The 17,564-nt window shown below is 42.8% G+C and overlaps 1 protein-coding gene across 10 annotated transcripts in view; it reads right to left on the reverse strand.

The window, feature by feature from the left end:
* Nrg3 (neuregulin 3) overlaps positions 1-17,007 on the reverse strand; it is a 979,031-nt gene extending 962,024 nt beyond the window's left edge. For all 10 annotated transcript variants that reach the window (XM_057769744.1, XM_057769743.1, XM_057769748.1 and 7 more), the window contains exon 1: positions 16,062-17,007. In XM_057769744.1, the coding sequence (XP_057625727.1) occupies positions 16,062-16,881 (820 nt within the window). In that variant the 5' untranslated portion in view covers positions 16,882-17,007. The remainder of the gene's footprint in view (positions 1-16,061) is intronic.
* Between the last annotated feature and the right edge of the window lie 557 nt (positions 17,008-17,564).

Below are 17,564 nucleotides of genomic sequence, written 5' to 3' on the forward strand. Positions count from 1 at the left end.
GATAATGCTAAAGTATCAGGCCAAAGGATAGAACAGTCACACAACACCATCACCTAAAGATAGTTAGCAGAGTTTCTACTCCCTGTGACTGGAGACTCATGCAAGAGAACACCCTTAGGATTCTCTTAAAACTGTTTGGATAAACTTTGTTATGTTGCTGATGATACGCAACATCCAGACCACGGGAGGCAGAGTAACAATGCCCTTTTAAAACTCTGACAATAATTTGAATTAGGGACCAGTGAAAAGATTCACTCAATAAAGGCTCTTGCTGCCAAGCCTAGGGACCTACATTTGAAAGGAGCAACATGACACCCACAAAACCCCAAAAGACATTCATAATAGTGATTCAAAAAAAAAAAGAAAGAAAGAAACTATTTCTGGGTCTTCTGTTCTACTTGTAACACAGTAAAATTCAGTAATCAGAAATTTTACTGAATTGGGAGAATCTGACAGCATTAAATGTAGAATTAGATGAACTTATAATTCCAAAGAAATTCAAGTTGTTTGGGGAAGAAGTTCCTTCAGGTCTCCTCTTCATACTCCTGTTTTTATAATCAATTCTCTCTCTCTCTCTCTCTCTCTCTCTCTCTCTCTCACACACACACACACACACACACACACACACACTTACTTCATGTATTCAAGCATGAAAACCAGTAATGTGCAAGGGGAGATATTTTTAGGGTTGGAAACAAGTAAATTTATCAAAACAGGAATAGTAGTATGATTTCTTCCACCTATCTCATCAGCAATACACAAGAAACAAAAACACTTCAGCAGAGAGAAAACAGGAGGGAAGGAAGGCTTGGGAAAGAGAACAGGTAGAAGCAGAAATCATTGGTACCATGCAAACCTTAGTTCCAGACATAGAATCTCAGCTTTCGGAATGTCTGCCACAGAGACCCAGGGAATATTCTGTCCAACAACTTCATCTCCAAAACTCAGAACCAATCGGATTACTGAGTCTCAGACAACCAACCAAGTAGAAGCTCTGAGATTACTTTCCCCAGCCTAGGTCAGCCTTCCCATTGGACCTTCACTGCTTTCTCCTTTTCCAAGGTGCTCTTAGACCTCTTGGGAGAGAAGAAGAATGCAGATGTGATAACTAAGAAGCTCTCTGTGAAGAATGGATGTGCTCGATGAGACGACTCTCTACCTTCTCACCAATCTCTGAGGAAAGTCTAGATCTGATGAACTCCCTCTAGTTCACCAAAATGAGTGACTCATGGTTTCAAGAAAGTGGTAGCAGCCCAGTGGAGATGCAGCCATAGTGGACCCAGTGGAACCCAGTGGAACCCAGTGGAACCAGTGGAACCCAGTGGAACCCAGTGGAGATGAAGCCATAGACCAAAATGAGCAGTTCATGGTTTCAGAGAAGGTGGTAGCAGCCCAGTGGAGATGGAGCCATAGACCCACATCAGTATTTCAACCTCTGAGTTCATTCTCAGATACCCAAGAGTGGCCACACTGTTAAGAGCACACAGCTCCTCAGCCGCCCTTCCCAAATCTTCTAGAAGGCACATGATCCGGAAGAAGAGCTATACAGTGCTTTGAACGAATCACCTTTCTTTCTGAATCCCTCTCCTCTAATAAATGGTAGCAATCTTTGTTGATCTGGAACCAACCACCAAACATTCCTAGCATGAAAGCCCCTCTCTTTGGTGAAGGTCAAGAGGTTCACTTGATTGCATGTCAGTAATAATTGAAGATTAAAGTGGACTTCTCAGCACTGAGGTGAAAAGGAATTGAGAGGACAACTAGAGCAGTCCTCTGAAATGTGATCTATTTTAAAGCAATTCAATTCATACCTCACAGCTGATATGTGGGGAATAGAAGCTGTTCTGCTGGGGGGACAGGATATTGTATTTGGCAGAAGGATAATTCTGGAGAACTGTGAGAAAATTCGGTGCTAAAATTCAGCAGAGTTTTTGAGTTTAGAAGTCTCAGTAGCCAGAGATCACCTTTTCCATGGTTTGAATGTGTAGAGACACTACTTTCCGCATAAAGACCTCATGGACTAGCAATTTAATTCAATTTTCACAATGGGAGTGCAGTGCATAAAGACAGTCTGTAGTGAGCAATTAAAGTGTTCATATCCTAGCATTTAGATACACAGGTATTTTATGGCAAGGAAGATGAAGAGAACTGGCATTTGTTGTGAACAACATTCTGCCATTGTACACTGCAGAGGATCAGGGAGGCGAGAGGGGCATGTTGCAGTCACACACATTTGGATTGGTTCCAGTCTTGAAAATGAGGATGAGACACCACACAAATACCATGATAAAGGTTAATTTTGATAAAAAAGTGATATATCTATAGAGCTGAAGTCTGATTTAAAAAAAATGATTCTGTGTGTTCTTTAAGCCACCATTTCAGTAACAATGCCCAAACAACATGTATATATTGTGGCCTGCTAGCATCTACCACCTGGGAAAGACCATTCAGTCAGTGGTACATATTCACCTCTTCAAACCACCATTGTTTCCAGCCAATAAAACTAGGAGGGGGAAAGACTTCATGCTTTCCTTCTAGAAAGACTAGGCAAGGCAGTTTCTGATGCCTGATGGTCATTAACCTCTTCTCTTCAAGGTTAACACCTATGTGTTATCTAGTCATTTAGACATAGTGGCACTGCTCAGACTTTTACAACACTCAGCCATTTGTAGACCATGGCAAGTAACAGCATTTCATTATTTCTCATAGATTGCTCAGAGTGGCTCACAGTGAAAGATGAGCCTCGGCGTGGTAGCACAGAAGGATGAAGGAGAAACACAGACTCAGTAAGGATTCTTCATGCACAAACAAATAAGACTTCCGTTTGTCTGTGTCAATAAAAACAACTGAAAATATCCAAGCAAATAACACCAGTATAAGTCAATTGGCATATTAAAAGCATTGATGTCAGTGGAAATTATCTGATGCATGGGAAATATAGAAGTGATACCTTTGCTATTACTGCTGAGTTAGCATTTACACTCAAAACTCTGGAGAAGTGACAGAGTCTCTCCTTTCCCTAGAGCGGATTCTTATCATGGAAAGGAACTCAAGAGGCCACAAACAGAAGCAAGGCAAGGAAGTGACAGTACCTCTGATATGTCCAGCAGATGCCAGGTCTCCATGGGCAGGGCATTCTAAAGATACCCCAAGGCTAACTTACTGAAAATTACTCAAAGACATACACTCTGATCTGTGCAGGATATATTTAAGTATTGACTTCACTCGGCTGCTGCTTCAAAGTGCTGCACGAAGCAGGAGAATTGCTGTGTTTCAAGGATGCTTAGTTTATCCATAGTCACATCAACACAGCCCTAGATTTAACCCAAAATAACAGCTTTCCAATATCCAAAAATTTGAACGAGGAGATACTAGGAGAATAACAAGAGGGAGCCCCTGATTGCCTGTCTTCACCTGAATTAACCTGCAACTGTGTTCCAAGTTCACAGAGGCGAAGCCTCCTGTGTGAATTGATTGTCGCGTGCATGTGCACACGCGTGCGTAAACACACACATACACACACACCCTTTCTGATTCCATCTGGGATCCTCTTCCCAGAGCCCACTCAGCACCTCTGGGAATAAAATGCTGATGTGGCATAGCATTCAAAAGGAATGTGGGTTTAGGTTCCCAGGCTGCATTCATCACGTGGGTAGGACTGAGAGATGGAAGATGATGGGGTCTGTGCAGTGTGAGGCTGGCTCAGGGCTTTCTGGAGGGCTCATATAGATGGGAGAACTGCATGTGAGTATTTACATACCGACAACTAAAGTTAGTAATGCTAACCACTTTGTTCACCATAAAGAACCTACCGAGGAAAGCTACATCCATCACCCCTACCAGTTTCTCCAGTGCAGGTACTGCAAAGCTCCATCTTGGTTTATTACCAGTTTCTCCCCTTGCCCTCACTTCTGTATTTCTCTGTCCAAAAGAAATTTTCCTTAGCACCAACGGCTCATTTCTGAAATCGTCTGACATACTTTCATGTTGGAAATATACTTCAGAGATTATGCAATCTCTCATACATACATTCCCTTTCTCAACAAAACCACATATTTAAATACTGAATTGGCTTTCTTATCCATGTCAGTTTCTTTTTTGGGGGGATTTTTCGAGACAGGGTTTCTCTGTAGCTTTTGGTTCCTGTCCTGGAACTAGCTCTTGTAGACCAGGCTGGCCTCGAACTCACAGAGATCGGCCTGCCTCTGCCTCCCGAGTGCTGGGATTAAAGGCGTGCGCCACCACCGCCCGGCTCCATGTCAGTTTCTATTGTCAGCTTAGCACAACTTAAAATCACCTAGGAAGAACTGCCTTGCTCGGACTGGCCTACGATCATGTCTAAAAGAGAGTTTCTTGATAGATGATTGATGCAGAAGGGTCCAGCACATTGTGGACTGGAGTGAACCATCACTGGAGTAAACAGCTGGCCTTGGCTGACTGAGAAAGCTAACTGAGTAAAAGCCAGAGACCAAGAGAGTAAGCACATTCCTCCATGAGTTCTGCTTCAAGTTCCTGGTTTAATTCCTGCTCTGATTTCCCTCAATGATAGTTCATGAGCGGGAAGTGTAAGTCAAATAAACCCTTTCTTACTGCAGTTGGTTCAAGTATTTCATCACAGCCATGGGATACAAATTAGAACACTTGAGAATTATGCACCTTTAATTGCAGAGCTGGTATAAAGACACTATAAAAGCACAAAGATATATATGAGAAATACATGACTTATACTGTTTAAGAAGCACTCCTAATATAAAGGAAGCTAAGTTTGACTTAGATATCCATTCAGTAAAAGCTTAAATCAGAAAGGGGTGTGACTGACTGCATGGAATATCCTCTCAGCTCAGGTCTTTGAAAAAAAGTCAGAAAGACTGTCTGCATCTTGTAGACTGTAAGGAACTACAGCTATGGTCTAGGGTCTACAAATGGGAAAACTCTTAAGAGCAGCCCACAATGTGAATTGGCATTGACAAAAGTCACAGAAAGGAGTTAAAAAATTTTTTAAATTTGTGTTGATGTATATAAAAACTAGATGGGCCAAAGGAATGTATATGAATATATTTTATCTAATTAAATGTCTCCTGTAAACAGCACCCAAAATAATATGCAAATGTGAGCAATGGGGCTAAGCTCCTTACTCCCTAAAGGCCATCAATATCTTGGATTTTCCTAGTCAAACATTATATAAATAGAACCACATTGCCATTCCAGTTCTTGCTTCGCATTGTGACTGGGAGCTCTTTGTGGAACTTTGAACACAGCTTATCTTTTGCTCCCTACAAATGGCTACTTTCTTCTGGCTCCTGGTCCATGCAGCGTGCCTATCTGTAGTTCAGCTTCCTAGTCTGTCAAATCTGAAAGTGGTTCACAGTCCTTAGCAAACATCTGGATTCGTCTTTCCCCAAATTCGCTCATTCGCTGGATGTGAGCCTTCTAAGATCCAACAGGAACATTTCTTCTGGTCATTTTCCTCTCACCTTTAACAAACATGCAAATAACAAACGTGACTTAGCTTCTACTGGCTACTTCCATCCATAAAAACAATACTGAAGACTGCCGAACATCTGCAGTCTGCAAAAGTCATTAATAGCTCACTAAATGTCCACACCTGTCCCTAAAAGACCAAGGCTAGGTTGAACCACAGAGCTTCCCAGAAGGTGGTAGCAAAGGAAAATACAGTTCCTAGCAGGGCCTCAACTCATCAACCCCTTCATGCTAACACCATCAGTTAAAACACAGATGCAAATGACAAAAATGAAACATCTACAGAGAAGCAGCACCAATAACCCCCCAAATCAAACTAATGTGTGAGGATTATTCCTTACTTCAACAGCTTAACCACTGTGATTGCAGAGATAACTCAGGTCCATTAACTAAAATGAAAAAGACATAGAATAGTACAGCAGAATGACTAGATTCTCATTAAATAATCTAGAAATGTCTACTAATGCTGAAAATGTTTTTTTTTTAATTTGGTTACTAAATATTAAACATATCTTTAAATCTATAAAGCTTAGTGAATTTTGACATCTTATTTAATTTTCTACCATAAGTAGTTGTGGGTAATAATAATAATAAACTTTTTCCATTTCCTAAGATCCTTAAGATCTTAAAAGACTAAAGTCATTAAAACCAAATCTAATGGCCTCCTAACAACACTTTATGTAAATAAAAATTTATTTTCTAATTTCCTTACTTAATCTAAAAATATATAACTTAAAATGAAGCATAAAATGCCAAATATTTGATAGAAATTAAAGCTTCTCTTTGACCAAATATATACATGAAAAGTCTGCCTTTTGAAAAATTATACACTATAAATATTGTGATTCTTTTCTTTTTAGATTCACTTGAGTGTGAGGCAATACTGGTACTAATTTCTTGTCCAAATATAAATATATTCTTCTTTTAACTTGTTCAATTTCTTCCATGGTCATTTTTTAAAATATAATTTACTTAGTTCTAATATAAACCACAATTAATTCATTGGTTTGTGAAATATTTAATATATTACTTATCCACAGTTATAAGAACAATTGAACATAAACATTGCTGGAAGTTAATATAATAATACTGGTAAACATCACTCACTTCTGAAAGGGAGAATTCTCATATTGATTCTGACTATTCATCATCAGTAATTAAATATGAAGACAGAGTATCATACCAAAAATTCAGTTAAGCATAATTCAATTAAAAATCAGCATTTATTATAAATAATTATTCACATCATCGTGTTTTTTAACTAATAGAGTTTACCACCATGCCAACATCAGCTTTTCTTCAGCAATAAATTTGGGCAAGGAATTTCCCTGCCTTGTTTCTTTTTTTCATTAAATTTATTCATTCATTTCACATCCCAGCCACAGTTTTCCCTCCTTCCTCTCTCCCATTCCTTGCCCCCACGATGTCTTTGTACCCCTGCCTGAATTGACTCCTCCTTTGTTTCTGTTCCTAAGAATGGCAGACATCCCATGCATGTCACAAAGCATCCCACCCTACTTCTATCAGACAGAATTGTCATTCTTCATTTGACTCATGGCATCTTGGATTTTGATAGTAAAGTTTCCTAATGTTATGCCTTTGGTTTTCAGAACAGTTATTCAAAGATTATAACACAAACTTACTAATTTTCAGTTTCCATTTTTCTATATGTGTATGTGTGTGTGTGTGTGTGTGTGTTAGAAGTAGGGGGCATTTATAGAGTCAACTACTCTATGAATAGTCTACCACTAAACTATACCTCCAAACATTCTGTAGTTTTTCATAAGTTTTGCATTAATAGTCTCAATTCTCTTTCAATTTATCCAATGGAATATTCTTTTCATGTATAAATAAAAAAGACCCGATACACAAATAAGAAATAATGAAGTAATGTGTGGGTCTGTTTTGCGATGTCTTTTGATAAATACCATGTCTCATTAATATTCCACATAGATATTCTGGACGGTTGATGGTAGTCACTTCATATTTTGGGACTCTGGTATTTTCTAGTACCCCGTTATTTATCTATCAAGTACTCCTTCTATATTGCCGATCACCCCCAAGACTTTTCAACTTAAACATGTTCCAATCATATCACAGGACCACTTTCAGGCCAGTTCATTACTTACATAAATATAATAAGCATATTTGAGCTTATCCTTAAAAAAAAACTAGAAAGCCAGATAAAGGATGCCAACGTAACACAAACTGTCTTGGCTCATAAGAAGACTCCACATGGCCTCCCTCTTTTCCATTGTTACCTAAGTCTCAAATTTCTTCCAAGACTTGGCTCCTGTGAATGAACAATCCTCCCACAGCTCAAAGTAAAACGTCATATGGAACTAAAGTAAACCTGACCTCAAAATGATGTCAGGTTTTCTCTTGGAGAGAACTATTAACCTATGGTAATTGACATGGATGATCACATGTTTGGCTGTGTGTAGTCTTGGGAAAGTGAGACAGACTAGTACACTTAACAATTTTTATTAAAGGATTATAGTAAGACATTGCTACTATCACAATCCTATGACATATTAATGCAAAACTAATTGTATGGAGTCTTTTAAAATAGACAAGTAAACAAACAAACTGTTCTTTTGGCCTTTGTTGCATCTAGGATATGTGTATAACTTGATAAATGGCCACAAGAACAAATCTTACCCATAGACACTGTTAAAATTCTGTAATTAAACTTAATTCACAATTTGGTTTTGCAGAACTGTCTCTGGCTGACCTTTTTCATGCTCAGGAACAGCAACCTGTGATTATGAACAGTAACCAGCCTTCCTCAAAGTATTAACACTTATAACAACAGCAAGTGAGGAAGAAGTTTCCAATAGACAGACTTCATAACAGAATTTTCAAAAATAATATTAAGGTTCTCCAGTACAGACACATATCTAAAAGAGGTCTTCCATGGAGAAATAAACCTGTTTGCCCTCCAGAACTTCGTTTATTGCAACTGCTAAAATGGGAACAGAATATGATGCAAATATTCCCTATTTTCTCTTAAATTCTGCCCAAACTTTAAGGACCTGGTGACAATAGGGCTCTGCAAGAATGGCACAAAATGGGTCCCTGGAGCATTGTGTCTTTTGAGCACCAGATCATTGTGAGCTTCAGACTTGCAGTGTGTCTACAGTTTCACTCATTTTCTCCCAAATTTCAGTTCGTCTCTGTGTTAAACTTATGTCCAAATGAATAAGAACTGAACCTAACAAACAATGGATTAGAAATGGCTGACTCCTAAGCTCGGGGGAGTTCACCGACTCTAGACCAACAGCCCGACTCTAGACCAACAGCCGAGGAGCCTGCATGGGACCAAACTAGGTGTTCCCTGCATGTGGACTACAGTTGTGTTGCTTGGTCTGTTTGAGGGGCCTCTGGGTGTGGGATAAGGATCTATCCCTGGTGCACCAGCTGGCTTTTTGGGGCCCATTCTCTACGGTGGAATGCCTTGCTCAGCCTTGATATAGCAGGGAGGGACTTGGTGTTGCCTCAACTTACTCTGCCAGGTTTTTCTGGCTCCCCATGGGAGGCCATACCCTTTCTGAGGAGTGAAAGAGGGATGGACTGGGGAGGAAAAAAGTGGGGGAGCAGGAGGAGGGGAAGGAGGGGGAACTGTGGTTGGTATGTAAAGTGAATATTTAAACAAGAGAGAGAGAGAGAGAGAGAGAGAGAGAGAGAGAGAGAGAGAGAGAGAGAGAGCAGACTCTTGTTTCTGAACAATTGGGAGTGAGGAAGATTCCTGTACAGCCTCTTCGTGGGCAAGCTGTGGTATGACAACAGAGAGCCAAGAGATGCAGGACAGCAAACAAGCTCCAGCATTTCAACTCAGCACAGCGACTAGTGTGCTCCTGCGTGACAATCCCAAGTCTACCCTCAAAGAGAAGCAGCAGAGTGTCTTACAGGAGTGGTGCAGAGTGAGGCTGTGACTATCACTCTCAGGATGTAACTTTTAGTTATGGAAATACGAATCAGTGTCCTCAGTTGTGCAGTCCCTCAGTATAAGAAACAAAGATACGGAGTTTGTGGCTGCCATTGTCGTCATCGTTGTTGATGATAAGCATCTCTGTTGTGGTTTCAACACCTTTTACAAAAGTCAATTTTCCCGTATCGCTCTCTTTACCTAGGTGCCTCTGACCACCTTCCGTCCTTCTGAGAGGCACGTACACCCAGACGCAGTGGAAAGGTCAGCCTCGTGGTGCTCCACACAACTCCGCAGCTGCCGGATGAATTATTATTTTACTAACATGGTTGGGGTAACAAACGTCCCTGTGCCAGTGTTATGACAATTATGCAATTTAGCTAAATATTATGTATGGAAGCCAATGATACATAATTGTGGAAATGCAAGGTAATTGTAGTTTCGATTAAATCGTAGTTGAATGTTTTGAAGAAACTCCAAAAGGTGAGATTATTTCTTTTAAGGAAAGAAATTACCTGAAATTAGACGGGCAAGGAATGAAGCTTTAAATGATTCCCAGGGAACATATTACAGTGTCTGTGAAAATCATTTGCTGTAAATTCCTTCACTAATGTGCCCTGTTGTGTCTTGTTTTATATTTATTTTTTAAGACTAGATCTTGCAGTAAAGTTCAGGCTGGCTTTTAACTCAAGCTCCTGTCTTGACCTCAAGAGATAGTAGTGTAATTATGTATCGCCCCATCCAGCTTCTTCCCTAATGCCTTAAAAAGAAACCAGTAATTAGTGAGAGATATCTTGGAAACACATGCTATTCTTAAATAAGTGGATACATAGTCAAGAATCAACTATGGCCCCAAATCAAGATATGGGAAGAATGAATCTATATTGTTTAATTGTCTCCTTCCTTTCTTTTATTCCTTTTATTTCTTTTTTGAGACCAGGGTGTTATTCTGTAGTCCTGGCTGGTATGGAGCTTTCTATGTGGACCAAAGTGGCCTCCAGCCTACACAGATCCAAATGCACAGATCTCTGCCTACTGAGTGTTGGAAATAAAGGCATGTGTCATGATACCTGGTATCTCCTTTTTAAGCAATGATTTCTATAAACTTTCTAAAATAAAAAAAACAACAACAACAAAGAACACTTAGGACTTCAGAGCAAATGTTTAATAAATGAATATAAAAGATAAAATGTATCACATAAGCTATGAAAATACATGAAAGTATATAACATATTCAATTGTACAATTGCAGTGTTAATCAAATAAATGCAATCAAAACTAATGTTATATAAGCCAATATCATGTAGAAAAGTAAATTGTCAGTAATAGTCCATCAGTATTTTAGATAAATTTCTAAAGTATCATAGCAGTTTGTAGTTCAGTTATATAAGGGGAAAGATAAGTTTTAACTTCCTAAATAAATTAAGGAAGTCCAATATGCCTTTTACTGAAGGAAAAATTGTTTAAACTATTATACAAATCTATGAAATGTCAAATAAAATTAAGAAGAAAATACCAGTACACACACACACCAAAAAAAAAAAAAACTTGAAATTACATGGAGTTAAATGTATATAGTTAAGACAATTTCCTGTATTGAGAGTAGTATTTATACCAAAATAAAGAAATAAAGGTATGAGCAGCAAACATACAGTTAAGAGCCTGTAAGAAATATTCCGCCATAGTCATTCTTCAGTACAGTAATGGACAGGGCTATAGGAAGGAGTGAATACTCTGGAAGGATAAACCCCTTTCCCTGACAGGTGAGCAGGGAAACCTATGCAGGCCTGCTATCAGCCTTAGATGAGCCCACAGCTGATTTGGTCCTTTCCCCTTTGCTTTTCCTTGGGTGCACAGGCCTACAAGGAATGCTCCCAGGTAAAGATGAGTAGAGTGTCTAGGGGCTCAGACTTTGCCAATACCATTTTTTCAAGGCAACACCGTACTGTTCTTTCCCAGCACGGACCTCTGAAGATACAGTGAGACCGATGTGAATTTCAGTTCTCTCCAGAAGTGATCCCAAATGCATTTAAAAGACTTCCACTTATGTCTCACCCTCTGCTTTTCTCTATTTCAGGGCTAATTTTCATCTTTCATTTCAGCATCTCTGATAGACTATTGAGACATGTTTTGGCTCTCAATATGAGGATCTGAGGAAAGAGTTTCTATGACAGAATGAGTTGAAAGCCATCTTTGTTCCATTGTGGTGTAACCAGAAGAGGCTTGGAAAATCCAGAGGGAAAGGCAACTTGGTCTCACACACACATTGGCTCTCTGGAGACAGCGCCGATTTCAAATCTGTACCAGGACTTCTGATGTGGTTCACAGTCATCTTAGAGAGCCTGAGTCCTTCAGTAGCACAAAGTGCCACAAGCCAGCTTGCTTCCTGTTGATTTTGATTTTAGTCTATTTCCTTCCTCACAAGTTGCAAGTAAACAGTATGTACTTTTAGACATCTATTTGAGAAACAGCACAAAAATATAGGTGGCTATCCTCATAAATCAAGTCTTCAAGCCATTCTCCACTAACAAGATAACCTCCAACCCCTACTACAGTTCTCTGAGTTGCAAAAGGGATGATGAAAATACCTGTTCTCAATGAAGTAAGACTAAATTCAAAATAGCCTACATAGCAGTCTGGAAAAGATATGCCTATCCCGACATTGTTATTGCTGTTGTTTTATTTCTGATTAGGATCACAAAATGACCCTCAAAATTCAAGTGTGTGCCTCAAAATTCACAATGTAATAGGCTGACGCAGAAAAACCCCATACTCCTGCAGTAATGACAAAGAAAACAAAAACATATTCAGAAAGCAACACAAGTTCATAGAAAAAATAAATTCAATTTTACTTCATTGATCCTGAGCTCTGAGTCCTCCCATTTTTGCCACCGTGCATTTATGAGGTCACTACCTTTTCTGCTAAGAGTCTTCTGAAGGTCTTGGCTTGTGTATATAAGACACAGGCTTAACTATTTAAATCAGTTATAACTGAGGCTGCTCATGAAGCCACTGAGCACTCTGATTGCCATAAGCAACTGATGTGAGCAATGGCTCCTTTAAAATCACAATTGATGTGATTTGGTAGAACTTTACTTAATTAGATGGTAAACTGAAACCACCACCATGCCATGTTTAAACACCAAAAGGACATTTTATCTTCAAATTCCTTCTCTGAGTGTACTATTCAATATTTGTGATCTTAGATCCATTCAAAGATGACTGGAAGAACAAATCATTAACTTGGTTTGAACTTCATTAGTGGCCTGGGCTTTCGTTTTTCCCACCTGTTAGCAACACTTCCAGCTAGGTAAAAGAATTCCAAGAGTCCTGAACAACCCGTTTGCATTGGCAGTAATACAGTCAAGATTGAAATCGGAAGAAACAATTCCAACTTCCATCAAAGGGAAGTGTTTGTACATTTTACAAAATCACTGTTCTCTACCTGTAGTGCATGGTCCCTCTGGACTCTAAAACACTTATTAATCTATACCATGGTGACAAAATTCCTTCAGGAGAATCATATTGAATTAATCTTACAGTAGCAGCATGTTTAAGGTATTTGTTCTCAAATGAGTCTAAAGAAAAGGATAGCTCTGGGTCACTGAAAGGCAAGAAGTTCCAGAGATGCAGGGAAGTTTGGTACACCCCATGACTCAAGGGTTGGAGTCAGGAAGCTAGAAGTCAAATGCCAAACTCTCTTTGTTTGCTTACTGTTTAAGTTGTCTTACTTTTTGCCTCAATCCATCATCAAAAAAATGAGCCCTTCACATAGCAAATAATGTGAATAATAAAATATCCTTTTCTTTGCAAAATTCCAGTTAACCCTTGGCCAGTGAACAGTCGATATCTTTCTCAATAAACAAGCTTCTACTCAAAGAGATATGAAGATTTTACAGACAGCAGCCACCACATTGCCAAAGCAGAGCACAAATGTATTCATCCTCTAAGCTATGAAATGTTGTTCTCAGAAAGCCAAGGCATGGACATTGAAGAATATTTGGGTTAGCATCATCTTTAACTGCCTTCAGGTACCACAAAAGAAGCCAGAATGAGCATTCTGAACAGTGGGGGTGGGGAAGCAAATGAAGAAACAAATGTACTAAAAAATAGTGATGGGTGATATGCACAAATACATTTATCATCTGGGAACTTGAATGCCATAACCCAAACAAGTTAACAATTTGAATGACAGCTTCTTGGGCCATGTTTCAGCCTACTATAGCAGTGCTGATAATCCCACAAATGAAATATCTCCCATCTTGCTAATCAGTCAAAAAATCTTACATGAAAAAAATAAACTGTCCTTTGGATGACTATATAACCTACCCATATAACTCAAATTTTTTATGGAAACTACATATTCCTTTTATTAAATTGCCCCCTCTCAGTGCAGCTAAACCAGGTCATTCACTGCTAGATCTGCATACTTGCATTTTCATCTCTTTACTCAACCCTTGTTTAAAGATGTCAGACAGAGAAAGATCTGGACCCTAGGTACAAATGAAACAAATACGGCTGGCATGTCTATGCAAGCACTGAGACCCTGTACAGAGGTCCCACCTCTTTCCTTAAAGCACAGAGTCCTGTCAATAGCCATGACTTATTAAACAGGCTGCCATCCACTCCCTTCTACTGAATGTAGAACAAGATCATGGAGGGGCAGAAATAATTACATTGGGCTCTTCTTTAAAGATCATCTCAGAAAGAAAGGTAGGAAATCAATACAGAAAGGACAGGGAAATGCCCCTACTGTGCTTCCCACCGCCCCCCGGGGGTGAGAAGTAGGGCCACAATCCATTATTTATATCAACTGCTGCAGAATAGATGAAAATCCTAAGGTCTCCAACATAGATAGGAACCTATTTCAGTGCAATAAATGTGCTCAGAAGCAGCACCAATCCTTTATCCGGCCACAACACTCAAGCTAGATTTGCTGAAAGGAGCAGGAGCACCCTCCCTCCTCTGGAAAATGTGCTCTCAGAAATCACCACTTCAAGCAAAACAGGGGGAAACTGCAAGGGGCCAGCTCTACTGATTTTCTAGGTTGTGGCAGAAACCTTCCTTCTCTTTGCTTTCCTGTTTCCCACGGACCATCCGGGTGATGGATGCAATTTTCTGAAGCAGTGTAAAAGCACAAGTCTCTGTCCCCTGGCCTTTACTTACAAGTGCACGACATTTTTTTTTTAAAAAAAGTCACAAATGTTAAATAACACCCTAGGTAAAATCAGAGGTCAGGAAACATAATAATAATAATAATAATAATAATAATAATAATAATAATAATAATAATAATAATAACTGAAAGCAATCATCACATTCCTACCAGCACTGAGCAGGGAGGAACACTTTTTCTTTTTCCCAGATGTTACAGCTCAAAACATGAATACTAAGGGCAACATATCCAGACCGTTTCTTTTCTTTTCTTTCTTTCTTTTTATTTTCCTTTTTCTTTCAGAGTGGCTTGTCTTGGAACTTAAACTGACATACTGGGGGCTTGTCCTGAATAACCTTCACAGGTTGCACAAGTGTTTTCTGATCCGGATGCTCAGACACAAACAGAAGATTCCTGGGATTTCTGTTCACTAAGCCGAGAGGGTGGGGTGGAGGTCAATTAGTTACCCGCAACGCTCATAAAAATAGAAAGCATAGGGCTCCAAAGAGAAAGCGACCATGTTCAGGGGTTACACTGGCCGCTACTGGCACCGACTGTGCCAGGCTGAAATGCGATACCCAAAGGGGAACATGTTACAAAGAGCTTGGTCGTTGTACCAAGCCGGGTCCTAGTCTGCTCATCATCTGCAGGGTGGGAGAAAGAGATCAGGTTTACACCCCTCACCCATCTGGGAAGGGAACAAAAGCAAAGGCTTGGCACAACTGAAAGGGGGAAGGAAAAAAAATTCTCCTCCTTCTCCAGGACCCTGGGGGCCGCAGCTCTGCAGAGTCCCCTTTGCATTTCCTCACTGTTAACTCACTCCACTGGCCTCGGATACAATTTCCACACCTGGAAATGGCCAGGGACAGGCTGAGGGGAGGGATCCATTTGGGAGCGCCTCATTTCCCTACCTCTCCCAATGGCTTCTAATTAACCCTTCCTAGTCGCTGCCCGGCAGAGATACTGGAAGAGTCGACAGCTACATCCCATGGACACCACTACCAAATACCTGCATCAGATCTTCACCCCCACACTGGTCATAACTTCCTTTTGTGGGCTATCATAACCAGTTTTGGCTGTGCTTAGAAAAGCTTCCCACAGGAAGGCGGGAAGGATTGGGTGCACCGGGAAGGGAATAGTCTCATCCCTGCCCAGGCCACTATGGAGAATACAACCTGGACTCACTCTCAAGTCTGCAGTGAGGAGCTTTTGCATTCACTTAACCCTTTTAAGGGAGTCAGAAGTCTGTTCTTATTTGGGACCCACTGAAGTAGGAGCCCTGGCTCTAGAGATCTACTCCACTTGCCGGATGCCCCTACTTCACACACAGACACAGCGGAGACCCACACCTTTGGCCCCCTTGAGGCCATTTTTAACCATAGCCTCACACTCTGCCCCAAACCGGGTGTTGGGGAAGTGGTAACCAGGAGAAAAGAGAGCCAGAAAGCAGAAAGAAACTCGGCAGTAAATCACTGCTGAGACAAGGAGTCTACTTACGAAATTTGGGGCTGGTGCTTGTTTCTGGGGTGGTGGTAGTGGAGGAGGTGGAAGAGGGTGAGGAAGAAGAGGCGGCCGCGGCATCCTGAAAGGGTGACAGGGTCCAGGAGGGAGTGGAATCGTGTAGGTAGGAGGAGGTAGCATACGCTGCAGTGGGCCAGGAAGGCATCGCCTGCGTACTAGGGGCTCCTGGCATTGGGGGTCTGGAGCCTGGCGTGCTGCTACTGAAGAAAGGGACCGTGGTGGACAGGACCGTCGGGGGAACCGCAGTGTTCCGTGCCGTGGTAGAGCGCGGGCTAGCCCACATGGGCACCCGGTGCCCAGGGAAGCGAGTGGGCGCCCGCGTGATGGTGGTCAAGCGGGTGGTAATCCGGTTAGGCGTCCTGGAGGAGGCGGCGCCGCCGGCAGAGGGGGTGGCGGGGGACATGGTGGAAGTGGTCGTAGTGGTGGTTTCCATAGCCTTGGGGAAGGAGCTGGGCTTGGAGAGGAAGAAGGGGTCCTGGCCCATTCCCTTGGAGTCCACCAGGTCCGTGGGCACGTACTCCTTGACGGAGCCCACCACGATCCATTTAAGCAGCATGAGGCTGAGCCCAAGGCCGATGAAGCCGATGAACAGAGGCACCACGCACAACCACGTCTGCTGCCGGTTCCACACGATGCAGTCGCTACAGCGTAACTCCCGGGGGGGCTCGGCCGCCCCTTCTCCGCCGCCGTCCGGGCCCCCGCCCGCCGCCGCAGCCGCCGCGGTGCCCTCCTCGGCCGAGGCGGCGGCTGCCGAAGCGGCACCAGGTGGCGAGGCAGCGGCCGCCCCTTCACTCATCCTAGGAGCCGGTCTTCACCTTCGCCCCCCCGAGGGCCGCGCCAGAGGCATGGGGCCGCGCGGGCCGGGCGCGGGCGCGGGCTCCGGCGGCGGCGGGCTCCGGCGCAGGCAGCGGCCGCGGCGGCCGCATGCAAATCGGCTCCCTGCCCCCACGCCCCTCCCCCCGAGAGGCGGGCGGCGGGCGGGGAGGAGAAGACGGGGGAGGGGACGCGGGCCGGGGAGGGGGCGGCGAGGAGCGCGGAAGAGGGGCGAGACCGGCCCCGGCGCCGCCGGCCGGTCAGGGAGCGGCGGGGCGCGTCTGCAGCCCGCCGAGCTGCCTCCTGCGCTCCGGGGTCCCCCGACTGCTGATGGTGCTGATGCTGCCGCTGATGCTGATGATGCTGGTGCCGCCGTAGATGCTGCCCGCCGCCTGTGTGCACTCCAGCCTCGCCGGCATCCTGGGGCGCCGCGCCCGGCTCGCTCCCTGGGGCACCTGGCCGCGCTGCCGCTGCCCCCACCTCAGAGCTTCACGTCGCCCTCAGGGGTCCGGGCGGGCAGCCGTTTGATGCCCGGCGCCGGCAAGCGGCATTCCGACACAGGGGGCCAGCCTGGCAGCCGCTCGCCTAGCCCCGGCGCGGTGCGACGCTCAGTAGCTGCTCGGCGAGCCCGGGCGGTGAGGTGCACCTGTTCTTCAGCCGGCCCGC

This window comes from Chionomys nivalis, chromosome 5, assembly GCF_950005125.1.
Source record: "Chionomys nivalis chromosome 5, mChiNiv1.1, whole genome shotgun sequence".
Classification (NCBI taxonomy): domain Eukaryota; kingdom Metazoa; phylum Chordata; class Mammalia; order Rodentia; family Cricetidae; genus Chionomys; species Chionomys nivalis.